This window comes from Mus musculus, chromosome 9 (assembly GCF_000001635.26).
Source record: "Mus musculus strain C57BL/6J chromosome 9, GRCm38.p6 C57BL/6J".
In the NCBI taxonomy this organism is placed as follows: domain Eukaryota; kingdom Metazoa; phylum Chordata; class Mammalia; order Rodentia; family Muridae; genus Mus; species Mus musculus.
This window is the reverse complement of record NC_000075.6, coordinates 78,288,734-78,311,558: the sequence shown is the minus strand read 5'-3', so window position 1 is coordinate 78,311,558 and position 22,825 is coordinate 78,288,734. Positions and strand designations below refer to the sequence as shown.

General features: G+C 45.0%; 1 protein-coding gene across 1 annotated transcript; it reads right to left on the bottom strand.

The window, feature by feature from the left end:
* Positions 1-6,033: 6,033 nt before the first annotated feature.
* Positions 6,034-21,631, bottom strand: Gm10639 (predicted gene 10639). Its single transcript, NM_001122660.1, has 7 exons — positions 21,557-21,631; positions 16,667-16,775; positions 13,409-13,460; positions 12,490-12,622; positions 8,732-8,873; positions 7,056-7,187; positions 6,034-6,264 (listed from the first exon to the last, which is right to left on the bottom strand). The coding sequence occupies exons 2-7, from the start codon at positions 16,751-16,753 to the stop codon at positions 6,142-6,144; spliced, it is 669 nt and encodes a 222-aa protein (NP_001116132.1). The 5' UTR covers positions 16,754-16,775; positions 21,557-21,631; the 3' UTR covers positions 6,034-6,141.
* Positions 21,632-22,825: the final 1,194 nt, after the last annotated feature.

Genomic DNA, 22,825 nt, shown 5'->3' with positions numbered 1-22,825 from the left:
GGCCCTTACCTGGGCCTGTGTCAGAGCAGAGGGTCATGGAGGTAGCTGGGGGAGGGGAAAGGAGCCACTGGCAGCAGGGTAACCTTGAGAACAACCACATGTGGGGTGTGTGTCATAAGGCTCACTGCTGGCTCTGGCAGGAGTGGTGAAGTTTCAGCCTGAGCCTTTTAGCAGCTGGGTGAGTGAGGGAAGAATTTAGATGAAGATACTTGTGGAACTCGTCTGTATTTTCCCCATCACTAAGTAGAACTACTTGTCCTGGGTAGAAAGACCTAGGCATGTTTGGTTTTTTTTGTTTGTTCTGTTTGTTTGTTTTTTTGTTGTTGTTGTTTGAGTTGGGGCTGGGGCTGGAAAGAGAGGGTGGGAGGCTGAGAGGGCTGAGGGAATAATGCTTCTGAGAGAGCGGCAGTGGGATGTGAACTCTGACAGACCAGGTGCAAATGGATAGAACTGATGCCCTCAAGCCCCAGTGACATCAGGGTGGGTGACATCCTGAGCCCAGGTGGAGCAAGCGGTCTTGGCAGGTGCTGAGGCCAGAGGACAAATGACTGAAGGTAGCGAGTGAATGTGTTCAAATATCCTCTGCCATCCCTAGGTGGTCTGGAGGTACTTAGTGTGGAAATCAGCAATTCAAGAGTAAATCGTGCCTAGTAATTATAGATCTCATCTAGTTTCATACATATATATATATATATATATATATATATATATATATACACACACACACGCACACACACACACACACAAACACACACACACACACACACGAACACACACACGCGAACACACACACTCACGCGAACACACACATACACACACACACACACATGAACACATACACACACACACACACGAACACACACACACACACGAACACACACACACACACACATGAACACACACATACACACACACACACACGAACACACACACACACATGAACACATACACACACACACACACACATGAACACATACACACACACACACACACGAACACACACACACACATGAACACACACATACACACACACACACACACGAACACACACACACATGAACACATACACACACACACACACATATTTGGTACTAGGTTGGTATAGGCTTCTGAGTGCAAAGCACCCTGGCATGGAGTTTACACTTTTGTCTCTAGGCTCTCCAGGTGGCACTATGTGTAGGCACCACAGTGGCTGCCTTGTTCACTTTCTTTTTCTTTGGTTTTTCCAGACAGGCTTTCTCTGGGTAGCATTGGCTCTCCTAGACCTTGCTCTGTAGACCAGGCTGGCCTCATACTCAGAGATCCTTCTGCCCCTGCCTCCCGAGTGCTGGGGTTAAAGGTGTGCTCCACAAATCTCTGGCCAATGACTGGATTTTTATGTCTGAGACAAAGGCTTACTAATTTCACTTCAAGTAAAATTTATATCATGAAGAGATTACACTCTCTTAAAGGGTAAAATCTTATCTCATGGCTACAATCCCCACACGTAGAGGGAAAAGGCAAGAAGACCTTGAACTCTCAGCCAGCCTGGGCTACATTGGAGGATCCTGCTTTCAAATACAAGCCAAAATGATAAAGTAGTTGTGAACAGTAGCTAGATATAGACCTGTTTACTCATACACATATGCTGCCACAGGTTTGTGAGAAAAGTCTAAGAATTAGAAAGATAAGGGGCTGGAGAGATGATCAGCAGTTAAGAGCACTGACTGCTCTTTCAGAGGTCCTGAGTTCAAATCCAAGCAACCGCATGTTGGCTCACAGCCATCTGTAATGGGATCTGATGCCCTCCTCTTCTGGTGTATCTGAAGATATCAACAGTGTACTCATATACATTAAATAAATAAATAAGTCTATCTTATAAAAGAGAGAGATAGAGAACAAGCAGGTGTGTACTGGAGAATTTGGAGTGATGAGCAGGAAGGGAGAAATGGTATAATTATGTTATAATCTCAAAAATAAAAAGTTAAGTAGCTAGAAGTTTTCAGAGTGGTTTTGGTAGCATTTGGGAGCTTGCCTTTCTGATTTTCAACATTCTAAACAACCGCCATGCCACTGGTTCTCTGACCATTTCCTTGGTCTTCAGATGTAGCAGATACTATATGCCTTCTCCCTTCTCCGTTGCCAGCTATCACGGAGTGGCAAAACGAAGCTCACTCTTTCAATCTTGCTTTTACCATAGTGAACACAAAATAGGTGATAATTTTTATTAAAGTCAGGTGCAAACTTTTAATGTCACAATTTAGTATTTCTTTATTACGTTTTAAATCACACATGCAACCTATTACAAGTCTTTAGGTTATCACAGGAAGGTAGTGGGTTTCATCAGGATGACTTCAAGCACAAGTGTGTAGCATGCATACATTATACATGCACCCTGTCACCCATCACTCTCTCCTCTTCAGCTATGGGAAGCCCTGCCTTTACATACATACATACATTACATTACATTACATTACATAGTCCCTCTCTGTCCCCCAATCTCTTACTGTTCTCAGAATCCTGCCCTATCATCTACAAACATGAACAAAAGAACACACACACTCACATACTCTCACACTTACATTCACACGCTCACATACACTCAGACTCACATACACACATGCATGCACACACACAACACACACTCTCATAAGCAGGAATGGGCACACACACACACACACACTCATACACACTTACACTCACATATACACTCACATGCATACACACACCTATACACACACTGATACACACATGGGCACAGTTTCTTTATGTGAGAGGAAAGCGAAGGCACCCTGAGTCTGGCTTATTTCACCTAATGCAACGATTTCCAGTTCCTTCTATTTTCACAAAGGTGCCATAATTTCCTGTTTTCTTTATTATTGCATAAAATCCCTCTGTGCGTGCACACCGTAGATCGTTATCCAGGCTGGTTCCATCCCTGCCACTGTGAATCACGGAGATGCAGCTATCTCTGTGGTTGTGGACCTGGAGTCCTTGGGTAGACGCCCAGGTATGGTTGAGCTGGGTTCCGTGGTCCTATTATTTTCTGTGTTTGGAGGAACAGCTACACTGCTTTTCACAGTGTCAAGTGTTCAAGTTTACACACCACCAGCAGTCACTAAGTGTTCCTCTTCCCTCACATCGTCACAGGCCGTATTTTATACTTATTTAAATATAAATGTGTACATATGTATGTGTGTCACAGTGCATGTATAAAGGTCACAGGACAACTTACTTTAGTTTCTGCTTTCACTGTGTGGAGTCAGGGAGTTAAATTTTGTTGCTTAGTCATGGCAGACGGTGCCTTTACCCACTGAGTCATCTGTGACATCTTCATTGATATTTGGTGTGACTTTTTTCCTTAAAAATTGAATTAAAATATAATTACACCATTCTCTACTCTGCTTCCTCCCTCCTAACCTGTCAATGTCCATCCCCCCTGACATCTCTCCCAAATTCACAGCCTCCTTTCTTTAACCATTATTACAAGACATAGAAACAAACAAACATAAAGGCAGAAAAGTCGTCTGAGCCTAAGTAGTTTACTTTAGTCATATTTGAGCACAGCAGAATTTGGTGAAATTTTTCCTGGTGATCATTAGCTCAGTCCCATGTGCACAATAAAGCTTAAGACTTGGAAACAGGATGCAGAGGGAGGCAGATTTCTGAGTTTGAGGCCAGCTTGGTCTACAAAATGAGTTCCAGGACAGCCAGGGCTATACAGAGAAACCCTGTCTTAAAAACAAAAAACAAAACAAAACAAAAAAAACCAAAAAAGACTTGGAAACAAGGGGGTGGAGAAATAGATGGCTCATCAGTTAAGAATACTGACTGCTCTTCCAGAGATCCTGTGTTCAATTCTCAGCAACCACATGGTGGCTCACAGCCATCTGTAATGGGATCTGATGCCCTCTTTTGGAGTGTCTGAAGACAGCTACTATGTACTCATATAAATAACAAATAAATCTTTTTCTAAAAAAAAAAAGAAAAGAAAAAGACATTACTGGTGGCACATGCCTTTAATCCCAGCACTTGGGAGGCAGAGGCAGGTGGATTTCTGAGTTTGAGGCCAGCCTGATCTACAAAGTGAGTTCCAGGACAGCCAGGGCTATACAGAGAAACCCTGTCTCCAAAAAAAAAAAAACAAAAAAAGACATTGAAAAAATAAGACACCCAAACTCTTTGTAAGGTCTTTCCATTGTGAACTTTCCATAGACTGATAGGCTCCTACTTAGGGTCTGGTGGAACATCCAGTGTGGTCTTGGCTACACAGATAGCTCAAAATCTCCAGGCTATTAACTATGTTCACCATTAGCCTTCTAGTTTGAAAACAGGTGACACATCCCTCTTTGTGAAGGAACAGCCTTCCTGATTCCTTGTGCCTTCTGTGAGCACAAGGACCTCTCTGCCTCCCCCAGGTGGGGGAGGGGCTGGACTTCTGTGTAAGATATGGGCCCTGCTCTGAGCTGGAGGTTGATAACTATGTAAGTTGAACTCGTCAGAATATACCAGGGCAAGGATGTTGAGCCCAGGCTAGACCTGAGGAAGGGGCACAGGGTATTAGAGAGTAGGATTAGGAATTCTCACTAGGCTAGACCTCAACATAAGATATGCAGGGTAAGCTGGGCGTGGTGGCACACGCCTTTAATCCCAGCACTCTGGAGGCAGAGGCAGGTGGATTTCTGAGTTCAAGGCCAGCCTGGTCTACAAAGTGAGTTCCAGGACAGCCAGGGCTACACAGAGAAACCCTGTCTCAAACAAACAAACAAACAAACAAACAAACAAACAAACAAACAAAACCAAAAACCAAAAAGAAACAAAAACAAAAAGATATGCAGGGCAGGCCTGGGTCCAGAAGTTTGATGTTGCACAGGACAAAGTCAGAGGATTCCACTGGGACAAGGACAGAATTTTGATTTTCTTGGTTTTTTTTTTTTTTCCTTTTCTTTCCTTGATTTGAGACAGGGCAAATCTATTTATTCTGTAGCTCTGGTTGTTCAGAAACTCATTACATAGACCAGGCTAGCCTCAAATTCACAGAGATCCATGTAGCTCTCTCTCCCAAGTGCTGGAATTAATAGCATGTGCTCATATGTAGCTGCAGAGAGATCATTTCAAAGACATTTTCTATTATTGTTATTTTGCCTGGATGTATATTTTCCTGTATATTTTACTTTTTGCATTCAATATTTAATTTTTTTTTACTTTGTGTTGAGAGGTTTTACCTAAGTGTGTGTGTGTGTGTGTGTGTGTGTGTGTGTGTGCGCGCGCGTGTGTGTGTGCGCGCGCGCTTGTATAATAGGTATCTAGTGACTGTAGAGGTCAGACAAGGACATTCAGTCCCACAAAGGTGAGTAAGTGATAGGTGTGATACATACAGTTCTGTAGATGCTAGGGAACTAACCTGGGTCCTCTGCAAGAGCAACCAATGCTCTTTCCATCTGGGCCAGGCCTCCAGATCCTCCTTCCCTTTAAATATTTAATTTTGTTTCCTCGTTGCCTCATTGTTTTTCCTTTTTTAAAACTTCTTTCACCAGCTGCTTAATGCCTGCTTCCTCCAACTTAGCCCCTTTTATCTTAAAGTTTTTCCCATTTTATTTTTTCCCCTTTTTCCTTTCTTTTCCTCATCTTGTAAATTAATTTTGGTTTAAACTTTTTGGTTTATTCTACATTGATGTTCGTTACACCATATCTTTTCCGTGTGTGTGTGTGTGTGTGTGTGTGTGTGCGTGTGTGTGTGTATGTGTGTATGTGTGTGCATGTGTGTGTGTGTTTGTGCATGTGTGTGTGTATGTGTATGTGTGTATGTATGTGTGTGTGCATGTGTGTATGTGTGTGTATATGTGTGTATGTGTGTGTGTATGTGTGTATATGTGTGTATGTGTGTGTATGTGTGTATATGTGTGTGTGTATGTGTGTGTGTGTGTGTGTTATTTTTTACTTTCTCCTCATGCTTTATAAGCTTTGTTTCCTGTGAAGTGATTCTTGTTTGCCTTCCTCTTTGTATGCGATGCTAGCAATCTGAGCTCATACTTAGAACTTATGAGGAGCATATACCATTTGTTAATTTTTTATTATTGCACAATAGCCAAATCAACAATTGTATTTTATAATTGCAAACCATTAGAGGCCAGTATCTGTGGCTCCATCAATGTAGCCACACTAAAACTTGAAAATCTTCCTTGCTTCTTCAATTTGTTTTGCATCCAAGGGAGGCTTTCTCTGGCTGCCAGGATGTAGGAACTTCTTCACATTGGGGAGGCTGCTGATTCTGCTCTTGAAGGCCTGTGATTCAGAAACCACAACTTGACCATTGGTAGTAGGCATGTGCACAACCCAGGGATTTGAGCCCCCCCCCAACCAGAACACCATCAACTGCATCCTTGCAACAGCTCCAGTGTCAGCATGAGATGCATGAAAAAACCATGAGCCTGAAGCAGAGCTCAGCATCATATGTCTTCAGAGCTCCTTTGACATCCAGTTACCATCTCCTCTAGACTCGCCCTGTAGATTTGCCTCCGTGGCACTGTCTCTCAGGTGGGAATGAGAGAGAAGGAAAGAGAAAGGAAGACATGAAAAACTGATTTGCAAATGGAGACAGGAATGTCCAAGTCTAACCAGAAGCAACTCAGCCAGTTTTCACATTGGGAGACAGAGATGGGGTGATGGAGGTGGGGCTGGGGACAGCTTGAGGGGGACTGGAGAAGAAAGCAGGCTACAGAGAGCAGGAGACAGAGCTGAGGGAAGGGGATCACATGACAGAGGCCTGCTCAGATTTGAGTGAGCAAAGATAAAAAACACAGGATTGTAGATAAAAGAGAGGCCAGAAGCCTTCTGCCAGGAACAGGAGTCCAAGGAGAGAGCTTCCGGCTATGCCCATTTTTCATTACAAAGGGCAACATATTTTTCCTGGGATACCATCCTCAAATCTCCACACATAAAAAGATTATTTTTAAGACTCAACCCAAGGGTCTAGTAGCTCAGTTTGGAGGCCCGAGGGTAGGACTTCAGCCGCCACGCCCACTGTTATATTGTCAGAGGTGACATGTGTGGCTGCCTCTCTGAGGTAGTCTCACCTTCAGCAGAGGGAAAGGAGTCAGAAGGCTGGCATCAAACTCTTCAACATAGAGGAGAAGTTCCAGCAGGTGGACGTCCACCCTGGTCAGCCTGTTGCCCACAAGGTAGTCTTGTCCATGGCCCTTCAACACCTGCAAAATGAAAGGAGACTGGTTATGAACGCAAAGAGTTGGGCTGGGGCCCTCACTCTCCCCAAGACTTTCAAAGCTACCCTGCCTCTACTCAGCTTCAAATAAAGATCCATTGAAATGCTTTTACATTGTGCATATATACAGAGAAAATAATTATAATTACCCCATTCAAAACCAAAAGCAAGCATCAAGTGTCCATCAGAACATGGCTCACGGTGTACATGGAGGTCATGAATCTCACAGAGATGATTTCAGCTGTGATGACTGGATAGTGTGTCCTATGAGACAGACCCTTGACTGTCAGCACCACAGGCTTCAGGGAACTGTGAGGACCCGATGGCACCTAAAGCCCTCCCTGCTTCCACAGAGCAGAGGCAGCAGTGAGCGAACCTTCAGTGATGAATGAAAAATAAGGCGATTCTTTATAAAATGGGTTTTCAAGTCAGGTTCTGTTGGAACTCAGACAAAATCATGGGAGGAGATTTCTGAGTGCTTGTGTGAAAAACTCTAAGAAACCAAGACAGGAGTCCTGTGACCTCAGTTCCTTCCAAACATGGAAGTAATCTTGGATTAAGCTTCTCTGCCCCTCCCAGCTGTAGTGAATGGGAGTGAGTTCAGCTCAGATTTTTCATTACAACTGGCTATTTTTATGTATTTATACGTCTATATGGAAAAACATGTTTTTGTCACTTGCAACTTGGCCAGCACATGCAGTTTGCTCTTGTGAGTGTACATGTTGCTCATGGGACTCATCAGTCTGATGCTCTGAATAAAGTTGTCTATTGCATGAGACTTTAGTTCACCTCCTTCATGGACGCCATTCTCCCAGGTCCCACCTCCGCTAGAGCAGAAAACCAGGACCCTAAGGAATTTGTAAGATGCCCTCTTCTAGGACCATAGTTTTAGCTTTTATCTTTTACTTGGCAGAAGTTTAACACCTTCTGAAGTATTCTTGGTTTGTCTCCAAAGAGAAGCCCTAACCATGAGAGGTACTACATGGGCATTGACCTTCATTTACTGAGTGGGTGTGGCATTTATCTTAAGATGAGACCCCAAGTCCCATAGGCCAGTTTTCCTTAACATCTCTTCAGCAGCCTCCTCCTCTCCACCCTCCATCTCTCTCCCTGCTCAGATATTTCCCCTCTGTCTTTGTCATGCTATCATATCCTCCTGACAGGCAGCTGCTCTCAGGCCTCCCTTTGTAAATCAACAGAATGTTTTCCCATCTGTTGTTCACTGCAGTTCTCTGTGGAAGGGAAGCCCAGTGTGTTCTGTAGGACCCAGGTCCTTCTCTGTGGTGGCTCATCCTTCCACAGGCCCAGTGATTGTTGTGGCCAAGAAGCCTGTTGAATGATGGATGCTAGACTGGCATGAGCATCCATTGCTCCTTCCAGGCCATTTTTGCACAGTGACCTGTGGGGTAAGAACTACACAGCAGGCTCAAGGAAGTGAAGGCCAGTGTAGCAGTAGCCTTTGTCTCCCAGCCTCTGCCTTTCTCTTGTCCCTGAAACTCAGTGTCCCCAGACTTCAAAGAGCCTACTTACCTTTTCAAAGGCAGGCAAGTAACGGTTTTTGGTCCTGTCTTTTGCCAAGGCAGTCTTGGCTTCTTTTTGGTCTGGGGGACATATTAACAATTGCCCAATCATTTCAGTCAGATCTAAAATACCTTCTGAATACATGTCAATCCTAAAAGACAAAAGTTTCCAAATTGTCAAGAATCTCCTATTTTACATTTGAATGTGAAAAGCTGAAAAATTTACCACAAAGGGTGCTTGCAAAACTATTTGTCTGTAGTGGGTCATTATCTCTTCCATTGGACAGATATATTAACTTCCCCCGTGAACATCCTGCTGGTTCTGATACACTTTTAGAATTTTAAAATATTCTTCTCTTATACATTATATCCAGACCACTGTTACCCCTCCTCCCTGCACTCCTCCCAGTGTTGTTTTGTTTTGTTTAAATTTTGTTATACACATATGTCCTAACACAAGCACAAAAAATAATCAATCCCAGGCCCAGCTAGAGATGCAGTCATAATTGATGGCATCTTAGAAGATAACCATCAACTCTACAACAGGCTTGTGCTAGCCCCGTCTGTCTGTCTGTCTGCCTACCTATGTACCCGCCTCTCCCTGACATTGTTTGTTCAACAAGCATGCTGAGATTCTCAGAACTAACAAGCTGCATTCCCTGTAAGCTCAACACAAGCGTCTCTGTTCATCTCCCATTGTGCTGCACAGCCTGGAGTCATTTTTGGTCAGTGTTAGAAGTTGTCCATCCATTTCTCAGGAAGCACATCTGTATGACCTCCACATGCTGCTGACAGATCCTAGGCTTGTTAACATTTGTCAAGACTTATCTTCGTCAATCTCCAGAGCAAGTTCCTGAACAGCCAAGCTAGGCAGTGAATATTAGGAAACAGAAAGCTGGTGATGATGTCATTGAACAAGGGGCCATGTTCCAGCCCCAGCAAACAGCAGAACTTTCACAGCTTCAACTACATGTATCTGGCTTTGTAGTCAAGAGGAAGAGACTACTTGACCAGTTGATGCTGGTTAGCTGGAGGTAATTAATTAGTGCTGATTAAGAAGAGACCAGCTGGGCTAGAGAGATGGCTCAGCGGTTAAGAGCACTGACTGCTCTTCCAAAGGTCCTGAGTTCAATTCCCAGCAACCACATGGTGGCTCACAACCATCCGTAACGAGATCTGTTGTCCTATTCTGGAGTGTCTGAAGACAGCTACACTGTACTTACATATAATAAATAAAACAAATCTTAAAACACACACACAAGGGAGAGTGGTATAAAAAAAAAGAAAACAAAAAAAGAAGAGACCAGCATTACTGAGGTGAGAGCCTCTAGCAAGTGTTTTCTGACAGCACAAAGAAGCTGTGTTCTAGAGCTAGCCGGCGTTGTACCTCATGCTGCAGTTGGACTTCATAATGTGTAGGTGGTACTGGTTTTGAAGGCAGCTGAAGCATGGCACTGTGAGAGGCCTTAGAAGGCCACCGGTGAAGGTGCAGCCTAGATATCAGTTGAAAGCCCAGAACTGAAGGGGTCCTGGCACCTTGAAGAGAGCCGACAAGAGACTACTGTTGAAGCCTAGTTGCGATGGAAGACTCCAGCGTATTGGAGATGCCAGTACCATGGGATGATCACCAAGAGCAGCAACAGTGGTGTCAACCAGAGCCTAGAGTGCTACAGAGGGCAGAGCTGGAGAAGTGACCCAAGCCCTTTGGAGGAGCCCAGAAGATCAAGTGTAGATCCCAGATTATGAAACACAAACATGTGAAGTTTAAGTTGCCTTAGAGACCCCAAGATGTTTGAGATGCCAGAGCCATGGGATATCTGCTGAGGAAAGCTGCTAACAGGGACTGGAATCAGCACAGGAGAAAGAAGTTTGTTGCAGACAACAAAGATGAAAAAGGAATTGGAGATCTAAAGACCACCTTGGAGATGCAGAGTTTCCTGTCTTTCTTTGGGGATTACAGTGGGATGAATCTCAGAAGCGACTTTGAACTTTGGACTTTTAACATTTTTGAGACAGCTATACACTATAGAAGTTAGACTAAATGTCCATTTTATTATGTTATGTGTAGGTTATGTTCCCCCAAAGACTCATGTATTTATGGGGCCGAGTGGAATGTGATGGTTTGTATATGCTTGGTCCAGGGAGTGGCAATTAGGAAGTGTTGCCTTGGTTGGAGTAGGTGTGTCATGGGCTTTCAAACTCTCTTTCTAGCTGCCTAGAAGCCAGTCTTTGACTAGCAGCCTTCAGATGAAGATGTAGAACTCTCAGCTTCTTCTGCACCATGCCTGCCTGGATGCCTCCATGTTTCTGCCTTGATGATAATGGACTAACCTCTGAAGCTATAAGCCAACCCCAAATAAATATGCTTATCAAAGTTTTCGTGGTTTTCTTTTGGTTTTAGATTTGTTTGTTTTTTTGGTTGTTTGTTTTGTTTTGTTTTGTTTCAGCACGGTTTTACTCTGTAGCCCTGGCTGTACGGGAACTCACTCTAGAGATCAGGCTGGCCTTGAACTCATAGAGCTCTGCCTGCCTCTGCCTCCTGAGTGCTTGGCTTGGATTAAAGTGGGCACTCCACGGCCACGTGGCAATTTGTCTATTTCTTTATTCTGTCAATCCAGAGCATATCACCAGACATATGTTTTCCCTTGTTCTAAACTGTATGTTGTACAGTTCTTTTTGGAGAGGTGAGGCATCACATTTTCACACTATAGCATTTTTGGCTCCTTGAAAGATGTTATTCTGCATTTCAGTACGTCTGTGGCAGTCTAACAACGTCAGCATACTGCAATGTTAGAAGAGGTTGATCCCCTTTCCCCTCCACTTCCTTCTTATCCATGCTGAGTACAGGAGCACTGCCCATGAAATCAACCATAGAACATGTGGCCCTAGTATCTGCTTCCTTTACAGAATACAATGCTTGCTCTTTATCCTTTCCTGCTTCCCTCACTGCACCATCTATTTTCATGGCTAAATTGGAACCTGGGCTCCTCCTTCATCCATTACTGAATGTCTTGACTGATTCTCTAGTAGAAAATTTCAAATAGTGCTGCTATGAATATTTCTATACATGCACTGTTAAAGCCAAGTCTCTATTTCCCATGGACATGTCTTCCCCATTAGTGTTGCTGGCTAATATCACTTCTAGTTCTGGGAGCAACTGAGACACTCCCACACGTGGTTTATGAGTGAAGGATTCTGCCACAGTAGAGTGGGTCCCAGTGTGGATGCTGCCACCAGCCTGGCTGCTTTCGTCCTGAGTTAAAAGCTTCAGGTGACCCTGGTTTTCAGGAACCAGCCTCTCTAAGGCTCAGTGAGTTGACCAATCCACAGAACTGGCTGGCATTCAGGTTCTTGCTCTGCAGTATTCCTTCCTGGATGTAGGTAGCAGTTCCTTCTGCCCCTCCTTTCCGAGGGCCCTCCTCTAATCTCCATTCCCATGTCCTTTGTCCTGAGCTGTTGGCTGAGGTGCAGTCCCTGAAGCTTGAGTGCCTGAGTCATGATTCCACCAAGCTCAGGAGCTGTGCCAACCCCCATGTTTGCAGCTGAGTCCCTGGGCTGTGCTTTGAGCATCATCCCCTGCTGTAGTCTCACTCTGCTGATCCCACCCCATCTGCTCTTCCCTCCCCTCCACCCTCTGCCATACTTGGCCTAAGTGTTTATGCCCAGAACCACCATAGACACAAACCCTGCCACTCTCTTGCTCACTTAAGGAGGAACCCAAATGCTTCCCTTGTTTCCCATGGGGTAATAACAAGAAATACGTCATACAGGGCTCTCTCCTTCATGTCCTTCCCATAGAGGTCATATTTGGTGGCGATGTAGTTGAGAATGGCTCTGGTCTGCACCAGCTTCATCCCATCAATCTCCACCATGGGCACTTGGTCAAACATCAAATTCCCATCTGTGAAAAGAAAAAGGGAAAACATCTGTGGAGTGTCCCAGACTCACTTCTTGGGAGCAGAAAAGTATTGAAGTTTCTCAACATGCAGAGGATAGGTAAGGAGCAGCTGTCTTTCAAGTGGAATCTCGTTTATTTTAGCCCCTGCTTCCTCTCTCTCTCACCCATCTCATCCTTTTTTGAGCATCTCTCACTCACCTTAATTTCCTATCCACGTATATATTATATCTCTCATGCATGATTGTATGTTCACATCCTTGGGTGAATTAAGGAGGTGAGGAGGGACAGCCAAAGGATACCATGCAAACACAGCTAAGTAGGGAGTCTGAAAGTCTCATTATGTTCATGGCATTAGGGTATTTCTTATGTAGTGAGTCACCTTCTGGTCCTCTAGCCAGCATCTGCCAGAGGATAGTAACCCATCAGAGGCTATAATAAAAATGTTTGAGAAAAAAACCCTCCCAGCTGTTTCTCCACCCATGATTTAATCTCTGGTCACATGTTTGTGGTTGGTGGGCAGAGTGTGTAAAACACAGAATAAATGAGTGAACCTGAGTGAACTAGCTGATGAGGAAATCATGAGAAAACATTCCCAAGTCACCAGACAAATCCTTGGAGACACTTGACCATGCCCCTATTCCCACTGTTCCACGTCACTCAGGGAGCCCCACCAGGTACATCAGACCACTCTGCCATTCTAACTACTCCCACCCACCACCCACCAACATCACCTTCAGACAGGCCTTTACCGAGGCACCTCACTGATATCACACAGATACTCTGTGTTACCTTTTTTTAGCTTTTCCAAATCTTCCGGACTCTGTATAAACTTCTCTTCAAACTGAAAGTAGGAAAATAAAAGCATGCTCATTAGCTCCTTCTGTGTTACTGTAGACCTTTGAACTTCAGTGGTCCCTGTTGGGTACTTCATCTGCAGAACTGAAAACCTCCAGGAGATACAAAGGAGTCTATTCATGGCCACTTGGAAATTCAGAATAGATTGTTCAGCAGATGGGCATTGAGCACAATCAAGCTGCTCATTCTTGGCTCGTTCTTCCTCTAGAACTCATGATGGCCATGCTTAGGTCCTAAGAAGAGAGAGATCTCCCTGGCAGGCAAGCACTGAGACTTTGTTAAGGTTTTGGCACTCAGGAAAGCCTGCTAATTCCCCTGAGAAGAGGATAGAAATTTCCAGATCTCCATCATGGTGTTTGGCATGGACCACTTGGGTTTTGTTTCTTTAGGATTTAGTTTTACTAATTTTAATTGTACATGCATTCAAACGTGTGTGTGTGTGTGTGTGTGTTTGTGTGTGTGTTTGTGTGTGTGTGTGTTTGTGTGTGTGTTTTGTACATATGAATACATTCCTCCTGGAGGTCAAGATCATGGAGGCCAGGTGTAGAGAGTCCCTTGAGGCTGGAGTAACAGGCAGTTATTAGCTGTCTTATCTGGGTGCTGAAAACCACAGAAGATTTCCTGCATGTTCAGTAAGAACTCTAAGCTCTGTGTGGTGGCACACGCCTTTAATCCTAGGACTTGGGAGGCAGAGGCAGGCAGATTTCTGAGTTTGAGGCCAGCCTGGTCTACAAAGTGAGTTCCAGGACAGCCAGGGCTATACAGAGAAACCCTCTCTCAAAAAAAAAAAGAAATGTAAACTGCTAAGCCACTACACCAGCCCTTTGGTAAAGTTGCTTATTTCTCCGGGCCATTGTTGTGTTTTTCATATATGTATGTGTTTTATGTATGAGTATTAAATGCTTTTGTGTGCACATACCCAGTGACAACCCACCATGGCCGTTATATATGTTAATGGGACCTGAAGCCATGTTTAATCTCCAGCCTTCTTAAGTAAACTAAACCACTCATTTTCCTTCAGACTGTAAAGAATTTTTTAGCTTTTCAAGGTTGAAAATCAGCTTCAAACTTGCCTAGTGAGATTGCTGATGGTTCCACAACCTGACAGGATCGGGTTGATAGGCAACGTAAATAGAAGCATCAGCAATTTGCACAGCCTTCAGAGAAGTACAGGGATCACACAGCAGTCATCACAGATGGGGGCTGAATTGTGATGGGCTGGTGGGGGTGAGGTCGACGGTGAGAGTGATGCCAATGGCTGTCCTTCAGGCACATGGCATCTGCAAGGTTTGAGCCTGCTCTCTAACAGCCCCACCCACTGCCTTCCCAGTCACTATGGGACTCAGAAGAGGAAGGCTTCTGTGCAGATGGCCCCATCCCTGCCTTCCTCTTGTGCTGAACTCAGCACCCCAGTGGCTTAGCACATATCCCCCAGCCACAATGCTGTCATATGGACTCTGGAGCCCATTATGTGTTTATTTAAAGCATTCACCCCGGGGACAGCTCTGAAGTGTCTCTGTCCTATGTTCTCCTTCATTCAGAAAGGATCCAAAGGAAGCCCTTATCTTTTAGGAATGGAGAAGGTGCGATTCCACAGCTGAGGTAAACACTTGGCTATGATTCTGCGGGAGGACACCAGCGGCCTTTCTGGGATGCCACTTCATCCTTTAAGCCTCCCATTCTGCTGCTATCTGAGGACCTGATCTCCAGCCAGCAGTGTCCACCACTTTATCCCCAGGCATCCCTATCTGCTGAGCCTCCCTGGTGTGACCTGGGAGGTGTTTTCCCCAGAGTCGCCGCTAGAGGGAAGCACTAAAGCCTACCTGCATTTTCTGCTCAAAAGCTTGAAAGGAAAGCATGTAGCTGCTGAATGCTGCTGCCCTCTCCTCACCTGGGCCACTCACACTGAAAGCTGAAGCTCACAGACGTGGAGGCTGCCTGAGGATGTGAGCTCTCTCTTATTCACCACTTATACTCTCCCGACAGCCCTGTGCCTGCTATTTGATAGTCATGGGAAACTGATTACTGAGTGTTGCTCAGTTTCAACAGGTCGTTTGTTACAACCTTTCTGTTGGACCTCTCATTTGTGCTGGGGGTTTTAAATTTAACTGTAGAAGCCGGGTGTGGTGGCACACGCCTTTATTCCCAGCACTCAGGAGGCAGAGGCAGGCAGATTTCTGAGTTCAAGGCCAGCCTGGTCTACAAAGTGAGTTCCTGGACAGCCAGGGCTACACAGAGAAACCCTGTCTCAAAAACAAAAACAAAAACAAAAACAAAACAAAACAAAACAACAACAAAAAAAAACCCAAAAAAACAAAAACAAAAACAAAAAACCTCTATTTAGTTTTCTGATATAGTTTATCCCTGTTTATCCCTTTTAATGTTTTTATACTATATGTGGAAAGGTGTGTGTGTGTGTGTTTGTGTGTGTGTTTGTGTGTGTGTGCATGCACATGTCTGCTCAATTGCCCATGATGGTCAAAGGCATGGAACCCTCTGGGGTTAGAGTGACAGGTGTTTGTGAGCAGCCTGTACCCGTCCTCTGCAAGAACAGTGTGGGATTTTAACCCCCATCACTTCAGTCCCGGCCCCTTTAAACCATCTTTATCATGGAAACTTCAGGTTCTCTACTGTAAAACTACAAGATACAAGAATGTCCATCTGTCAGTCCCCAGCTCCAATACCCCAGCTGCAGGCCACCCTGCTCATCTCTGTGCCCATCTTCTCTGATACCGACTGTAATGTCACACAGTCCTGTGCTGTCACAGGTCGGCAGCACAAACACCTCACATAACTTATATACTCCAAACATATGGAGTCTTTTTGAATGAACAGTGGCTTTCCTAAAGTCACAAGGTCATACCATAAATCTGTAATAATCAATTAGTGTCACCTAATAACCAGTATTCAAGTTTCTGTTTCCATATTTTATTATGTAATTTGATTAATCTCAAGTAAGCGATTCATTATTTGATTTTTTTCTCCTGAAAATGTCTTTTAATTGTGAATGACTTTTTCCTAGAAAGCACAGTAAAATTTCACTATGTCCAGTCGATCCATCCCCTTTTTAGTACTAGACAGTTAACCATTAAAGGCAAACTTCCCGAGCTTCTCCTGGCATGGAGTCTCTCAGCTTAGAGAAGTTTTTTAAACTGGCTCTGAGGTCCAGCTGCAGAACCCTGCACAACCTACCTCCACCCCTGCTGCAGCCAGGAGCCACCTGATGCACTCCATTCTGCCCCGGGCATTGAAGTGGTGAAGCACGGGCTTCCCGGCCATTGCAGCAACTGTGGTTCACGGTCTAGGGGTGAAAAGGCAGAGAGGTCAGCCCAGGAGCCTGTGGGGTGGATGTGTTTAGTAAGGCACACTGGAGAAGGGCAGTCTGCCTCCTCCATGGCTGGCTTGCAGGGAGCTGAGGGAGATGTACTGGCTGGTTTTGTATGTCAACTTGACACAAGCTGGAGTTATCAGAGAAAGGGCCTCCCTTGAGGAAATGACTCCATGAGATCCAGCTGTGCAGCATTTTTTCAGTGATCAAGGTGGAAGGGCCCATTGTGAGCACTGCCATCCCTGGGCTGGTATTCTTGGGTTCTATAAGAAAGGCGGGCAGATTTCTGAGTTCAAGGCCAGCCTGGTCTACAGGGTGAGTTCCAGGACAGCCAGGGCTACACAGAGAAACCCAGTCTTGAAGCACACACACAAAAGCACAAAAGAAAGAAAGAAAGAAAGAAAGAAAGAAAGACAGACAGACAGAAAGAAAGGAAGAGAAGAAGAAAAAGAAAAAGAAAAAGAAAAAGAAAAAGAAAAAGAAAAAGAAAAAGAAAAAGAAAAAGAAAAAGAAAAAGAAAAAGAAAAAGAAAAAGAAAAAGAAAAAGAAAAAGAAAAAGAAAGAAAGCTGAGCAAGCCTGGGGAAGCAAGCCAGTAAGCAACATCCCTCCATGGCCTCTGCATCAGCTCCTGCTTCCTGACCTGTTTGAGTTCCGGTCCGGACTTTTTTTGGTGATGAAAGGCAATGTGGAAGTGTAAGCTGAGTAAATCCTTTCCTCCCCAACTTGCTTCTTGGTTTGTGCAGGAATAGAAACCCTGACAAAGACAGGAGAGCTTTGTAACTTAATCTTTCACCCATTGGTAACCATCAACCTGCAGCTGCACCAAACCAGTCTCAGCTGCCCATAGGCCTTCACCTTGAGGTCAGAAGCAGAGTTGCCTGGAGCCTACAGTGACTAAAAAGCTGGGAGCCAGGCTGGAGGAGATGGCTCAGCGGTTAAGAGTACTGACTGCTCTTCCTGAGGTCCTGAATTCAAATCCCAGCAAACACATGGTGGCTCACAACCATCCATAATGACATCTGATGCTCTCTTGTCTGTGTCTGAGAACAGCTACAGTGTACTACTTATATATAATAAGTAAATAAATCTTTAAAAAAAAGAAAGAAACCAAACCAAACCTGGGAGCCTGTTGAGCCTTGGATGCAGAGCCATCCCGGAGGGGATGAGGCACAGAAACTCCCTGGTTCTTTGGCTCCTGGACCACTTGGTTCAGAAGCTTCCGTTGGCTCTATGTCACCCTGGCTGTGCCAATGCCCAATTCTCACTGCAGGAGAAGGGTCATCTCCTGCTGCTTCTGTTTCCCACTGTGTGGCTGGACCGTGTTTCGAGGAGAGTAGCTGATGTGTCAGCTTCACATCCCAGGGGAAGTAACCACCTTCGGTGTGCACCACGTCAAGGGCAGGCGCTCATTGAACCTCGGTGAATCACAAAGTTCATTGGTGCGGTGCTGTCACTCTTGCAAGAAGAGGGGATAATGTCATCCAGCCCCCTGAGGAGGAAACCCTGGTGGATACATCTGATATCCTGCACAGTGGGCAGACATGCTGGGTCCCTGCTGCTCAGTGACTATAAGTCAACATCACAGGCCAGGGGTAGAGTCTTTACCTTGTCACAGGATAGAAAACTTCAGGGTCTGTCTTTTAAAAAGGATTCTATTTTTTTTTTTTTGGTTGTTTTGTTGTTGTTGTTTTTAAAATAGTTGTGACTTAGCCAGGCAGTGGTGGTGCATGCCTTTAATCCCAGCACTTAGGAGGCAGAGGCAGGTGGATTTCTGAGTTCGAGGCCAGCCTGGTCTACAGAGTGAGTTCTAAGACAGCCAGGGCTACACAGAGAAACCCTGTCTCGCAAAAAAAAAAAAAAAAAAAAAAAAAAAAAAAAAAAAAAGAGTTGTGACATAAAACTACCTTTTGGTCACAACATTTAACATTTTTAGGCAATAAAGTATCTAAACTCTTTGAGATGCAAAAACAAGAAGTCAGAGGGAAAGTTCCACCAGGAGCCACGACGTGTCAGTGCCTGACCCACCATCAGCTCCTCGCCTGTAGCTTGGGAATGGTCAATGCAGGCTGATGCCCAGGACCAGCGCGCGCTGTGCAGGCTCTGTCTGGTGACAGTTTTAGCCTGAGTGTATTTTTCCTCTCACTCTATTTATGTGCCAACGCCTGTGTGGCTGGATTCTTTATACATAAAAGAGTTAACTGTGCCAGCTCAGATAAACTTACGATGTTCTCCCTCCTTTTTATGCCCTCTTTCTGGTTTATATACAAATGTTTATTTCTATTTTGAAGGAGTGCAGTAGGAGCTTTATAATCGCCTGCACTGAGCAGTTTACAAGGCCAGAGGATGATAAAGGCTGGAAGGGAACAGGGTAATGACTTCGTTTGGGCTTTGCTCTGCATGGGCTAGAACCCTATCCAGACCCCAGACCTACAGACTCCTAACTGAACAGCAAGCTCTGCTCTTGGAATTCAAGCTGAGCACCATCATCTCTGCAGCCGTTAAAGCCCGGGCTGGAGGGAGAAGCCTTCCAGACTGAGAAGTCCCTGACTGCTCTGCTCATGTGGCCTCTGCCTCCTGGGCCAGCATCACCCAGCCTCAGCACAGATGTCAGCCTTCCTACCCTCAGATTGCAGCTGCTCCTCATGGTCGCCTAACAGCTGCCTGCAGCACATTATGAAGCTCTGTTCTTTTTGTCTTTCTGGTTTTCTTTGTTTTTCCCCATGAGCAAGTGCTAGTTTGCCCTGGACAGCTCAGTCTGGAGGACATCCCAGGGACTCTGAGACGCTGAGGCTCTCAGGGAAGTCCTTTGCTCCATCCTCCCCACACTGCAGTCAGTGCACAACATTGGTCAGGCTACTGCCTTGCAACCTTCTTGGTGATGAGTGCCTTATACATGACATCCATGCTGAGCTGTGTGGCTCTCTCTAACATCCCAGAGTTAGAGCTGCATGCTACCCAAGAGTCCTAGAGCCTTCTCCATGTTTGTGACTGCCTTGAACCTCAGCACAGGATTGGCCACGTAACTGCTGAGTAGAAATCCTAAGTATAAAACCTGCTACTCTGTTCAACAGAATGATCAAGTCAATGGGAATCCGCATGACAGACACAAATGACCTAGAAAACCGAGCTGGGAACGTGGTTTCAGAGGGGACCCGGGACAGTCTGTGGTTAATTTCACTTCTTTTTTTTTTTTTCCATTTTTTATTAGGTATTTAGCTCATTTACATTTCCAATGCTATACCAAAAGTCCCCCATATCCACCCACCCCCACTCCCCTGCCCACCCACTCCCCCTTTTTGGCCCTGGGGTTCCCCTGTACTGGGGCATATAAAGTTTGCAAGTCCAATGGGCCTCTCTTTCCAGTGATGGCCGACTAGGCCATCTTTTGATATATATGCAGCTAGAGTCAAGAGCTCCGGGGTACTGGTTAGTTCATAATGTTGTTCCACCTATAGGGTTGCAGATCCCTTTAGCTCCTTGGCTACTTTCTCTAGCTCCTCCATTGGGAGCCCTATGATCCATCCATTAGCTGACTGTGAGCATCCACTTCTGTGTTTGCTAGGCCCCGGCATAGTCTCACAAGAGACAGCTACATCTGGGTCCTTTCAATAAAATCTTGCTAGTGTATGCAATGGTGTCAGCGTTTGGATGCTGATTATGGGGTGGATCCCTGGATATGGCAGTCTCTATATGGTCCATCCTTTCATCTCAGCTCCAAACTTTTGTCTCTGTAACTCCTTCCATGGGTGTTTTGTTCCCAAATCTAAGGAGGGGCATAGTGTCCACACTTCAGTCTTCATTCTTCTTGAGTTTCATGTGTTTAGCAAATTATATCTTATATCTTGGGTATCCTAGGTTTGGGGCTAATATCCACTTATCAGTGAGTACATATTGTGTGAGTTTCTTTGTGAACGTGTTACCTCACTCAGGATGATGCCCTCCAGGTCCATCCATTTGGCTAGGAATTTCATAAATTCATTCTTTTTAATAGCTGAGTAGTACTCCATTGTGTAGATGTACCACATTTTCTGTATCCATTCCTCTGTTGAGGGGCATCTAGGTTCTTTCCAGCTTCTGGCTATTATAAATAAGGCTGCTATGAACATAGTGGAGCATGTGTCCTTCTTATCAGTTCACTTCTTAAGAGAGAGGAATCTGCAAGTTCTCTGTGGGTTTGGGGATGCAGTTCAGGAGAAGAACATTGTTGATCTTCATTTTGCCCGAGAGGGCAGGACAGACCCACTCCTCACTATCCTAAATCCCATGCCCTTAGATTCCCCTGCAAATCCATTAAACCCCACCCTTTGGCTCAGTGACACTGAAGGAGGGGCAGGAAGGAGGGGACAGACAGAAGTAGAGGGGGAAAAAAGAGGAGAAGGAGAGGAGGAAGGAACAGAAGGAAAAAAGAAAGGACAGAAGAGGAGGACGGGAGACTGGAGGAGGGAGAGATGGAGGGAGGAAGGGACCGGGAGGGAGGGAGAACCAAAAGAAGGAATAGTGGAGGAGCAATAGGTGGGTACTGGATGTTCAGTCTCAAAGAAATGCATATGAACCAGAACCAAATGCAGGTAAATCAATCGTAATGGACATTGAATATGAGCAGAGCCTATTATATACATGGGTGAGGATTACATAATAAATCCAATTATCTTATGCAATCAGTGCATGCTAACTAAATAAAACACTGAAAAACTAGTTTGCAGTGTTGCAGACCTGGGAACAGGTTCCACAGGTTATAAGAGAGAACACTGACCTAGTGAGAGTCCTGGCTTCTTCTCCACTCAGCTCCCAGTCCAGCTCCAGAGGAGTGTGCACGATACTTTAGTAAGGTAAATTCTTACCCAGGGTGTGGGGACAAATAGGGAACAGCCCCTCCCACAGACACACACAGAGTCCAAGATTCCAGAGTTTCGTGATAGACTAGAAAGGTGCCAAATCATCGGGAGGGGCTGACAAGCCACCACCTTTCCCTGAAGATCTGGCTCCATTCATGAAGTTCTTGGTGTCATGTTTATGGGCCTCTAAGTCACCTCTCCTCTCCATGATCCTGTGAGTAACCTGAAAGAGACATCTTGATTAAGAAGGGAGGAAAAGAAGGAGGAAAAACTGCACTAGGAGCAGAAATAATACCACAGAGTGAACCCTGGGAACCCTCTGCTATGTAGCAATGTGACATTGAACTATTGGGTTTCAGGGATGGCTTGTTAAGTAGCCCTAAATTGCAGAATTAACGCATTGTCTCAAATTCAAGGCTAAGTTGGACACAACAGGTCACACTGCTCCCTCCTTGTTTTCTCTGGTGAAGCATGTTAATATTAAAATCCTGCCATAGCATGATATCTATCTTAATCTTTGTCCTGCTTTGATTAAAAAACTCAAGAGCCAGAGGGCAGAAAGGAGGGACACAGCTCACACTTAACTTTATCTGGATGACCAGTCACATTCTGTCCAGCCTGCTCTAGGTCTCAGTGCAGCCTGTGAGTCCCTGCAGTTACTCCTGTGGGAAAGTTGCTTTGTCACCATTAGCAATGTCATTTCCAAGCTAATGAGAATTACTGATCCTTCCTGCCAAGTTCAGACATGGCTCTTATCCACTGTAGTGGCTATTCCTGGTTGTCAACTTGACAATATTTGGAATGAACTACAATTCGGAATTGGAAGGCTCACCAGTGACCCTTATCTGGAGGCTTGGAGATCCTTATCTGGATCCTGGTTTGAAGATCTTGAGCCATAGTGGCTATGGATTCCAGAAGATTGAATCTCCGAGTTAAGGAACACACCTTAAATCTGGGCTATGCCTTTCATCTGGGATTAAAGGTGTGGTGGAACACACCTTTAATCTGGGCTACACCTTTTGCTGGAGACAATATAAGGACATTGGAAGAAGGGAGTCTAGCTCTTGCTCTTGCTCCTTTGCCTGCTTGCTGCGTGAGACTGAGTAACTGCTAGATCCTTGGACTTCCATTCACAGCTGCGACTGAACAATTGTTGGGAATTCGGCTGCCGACTGTAAGTCATCAAT

Coding starts and splice junctions, on each gene's coding strand:
- Gm10639 (NM_001122660.1), bottom strand. CDS start 16,753: ATGGCCGGGAAGCCCGTGCTTCACCACTTCAATGCCCGGGGCAGAATG. Junction 13,461..16,666: donor TGGCTGCAGCAGGGGTGGAG/GTAGGTTGTGCA, acceptor TCCTACTTTCAG/TTTGAAGAGAAGTTTATACA. Junction 8,874..12,489: donor GACATGAAGGAGAGAGCCCT/GTATGACGTATT, acceptor TTTGTCTTTTAG/GATTGACATGTATTCAGAAG.